Raw genomic sequence first — 387 nt, 5'->3', positions numbered from 1 at the left:
CCCTCCCCACCCTCCAGGGCTCCTTCAGCGAGCCCCTCTGCACCCACAGGCCCCAGCAGCGGCAGTCGCGTGGGGGGTCCTGGCCGCTCAGTTGGGAGGGTGTCAGCCAGCTCCACGTCATCCCCCATGGGCAGGGGGGCTGTGGGCAGCTCTTCCTCCTCTTCCTCCAACTCACTGCTCACCGGTTCCTCCAGTAGCACTGGGGGCTTCTCCCTGTCCAGGAGCGTGGTGGGATTGTCGTCTGCTGCGGGGAGAAGGGGAGAGCTCAGAGCCGTGGCCCCTCCATGAAAACCAGGCAGGGTGCAGGCAGGGGTCACCCGAGGAGCAATCTTCTGCCTCTGCTCCAGAGCTGGCACCTCGGGAAAGGGTGGGGGAGACATCAGGGTC

The 387-nt window shown here is 66.7% G+C and overlaps 1 protein-coding gene across 1 annotated transcript in view; it reads right to left on the bottom strand.

Moving 5' to 3' along the window:
* Nucleotides 1–387, bottom strand: part of ARHGEF11 (Rho guanine nucleotide exchange factor 11) — a gene marked incomplete at both ends in the record, with an annotated part of 13,467 nt that overhangs the window by 402 nt on the left and 12,678 nt on the right. The window contains 2 exon segments of the mRNA XM_029086293.1: nt 44–244; nt 318–387. Of these exon segments, the coding sequence (XP_028942126.1) occupies nt 44–244; nt 318–387 (271 nt within the window).

Source organism: Antrostomus carolinensis, unplaced genomic scaffold, assembly GCF_000700745.2.
Source record: "Antrostomus carolinensis isolate BGI_N321 unplaced genomic scaffold, ASM70074v2 scaffold38208, whole genome shotgun sequence".
NCBI classification, from domain to species: Eukaryota; Metazoa; Chordata; class Aves; order Caprimulgiformes; family Caprimulgidae; genus Antrostomus; species Antrostomus carolinensis.
Note: the sequence above shows the minus strand (reverse complement) of the source record. Positions and strands in the feature narration are given on the sequence as shown.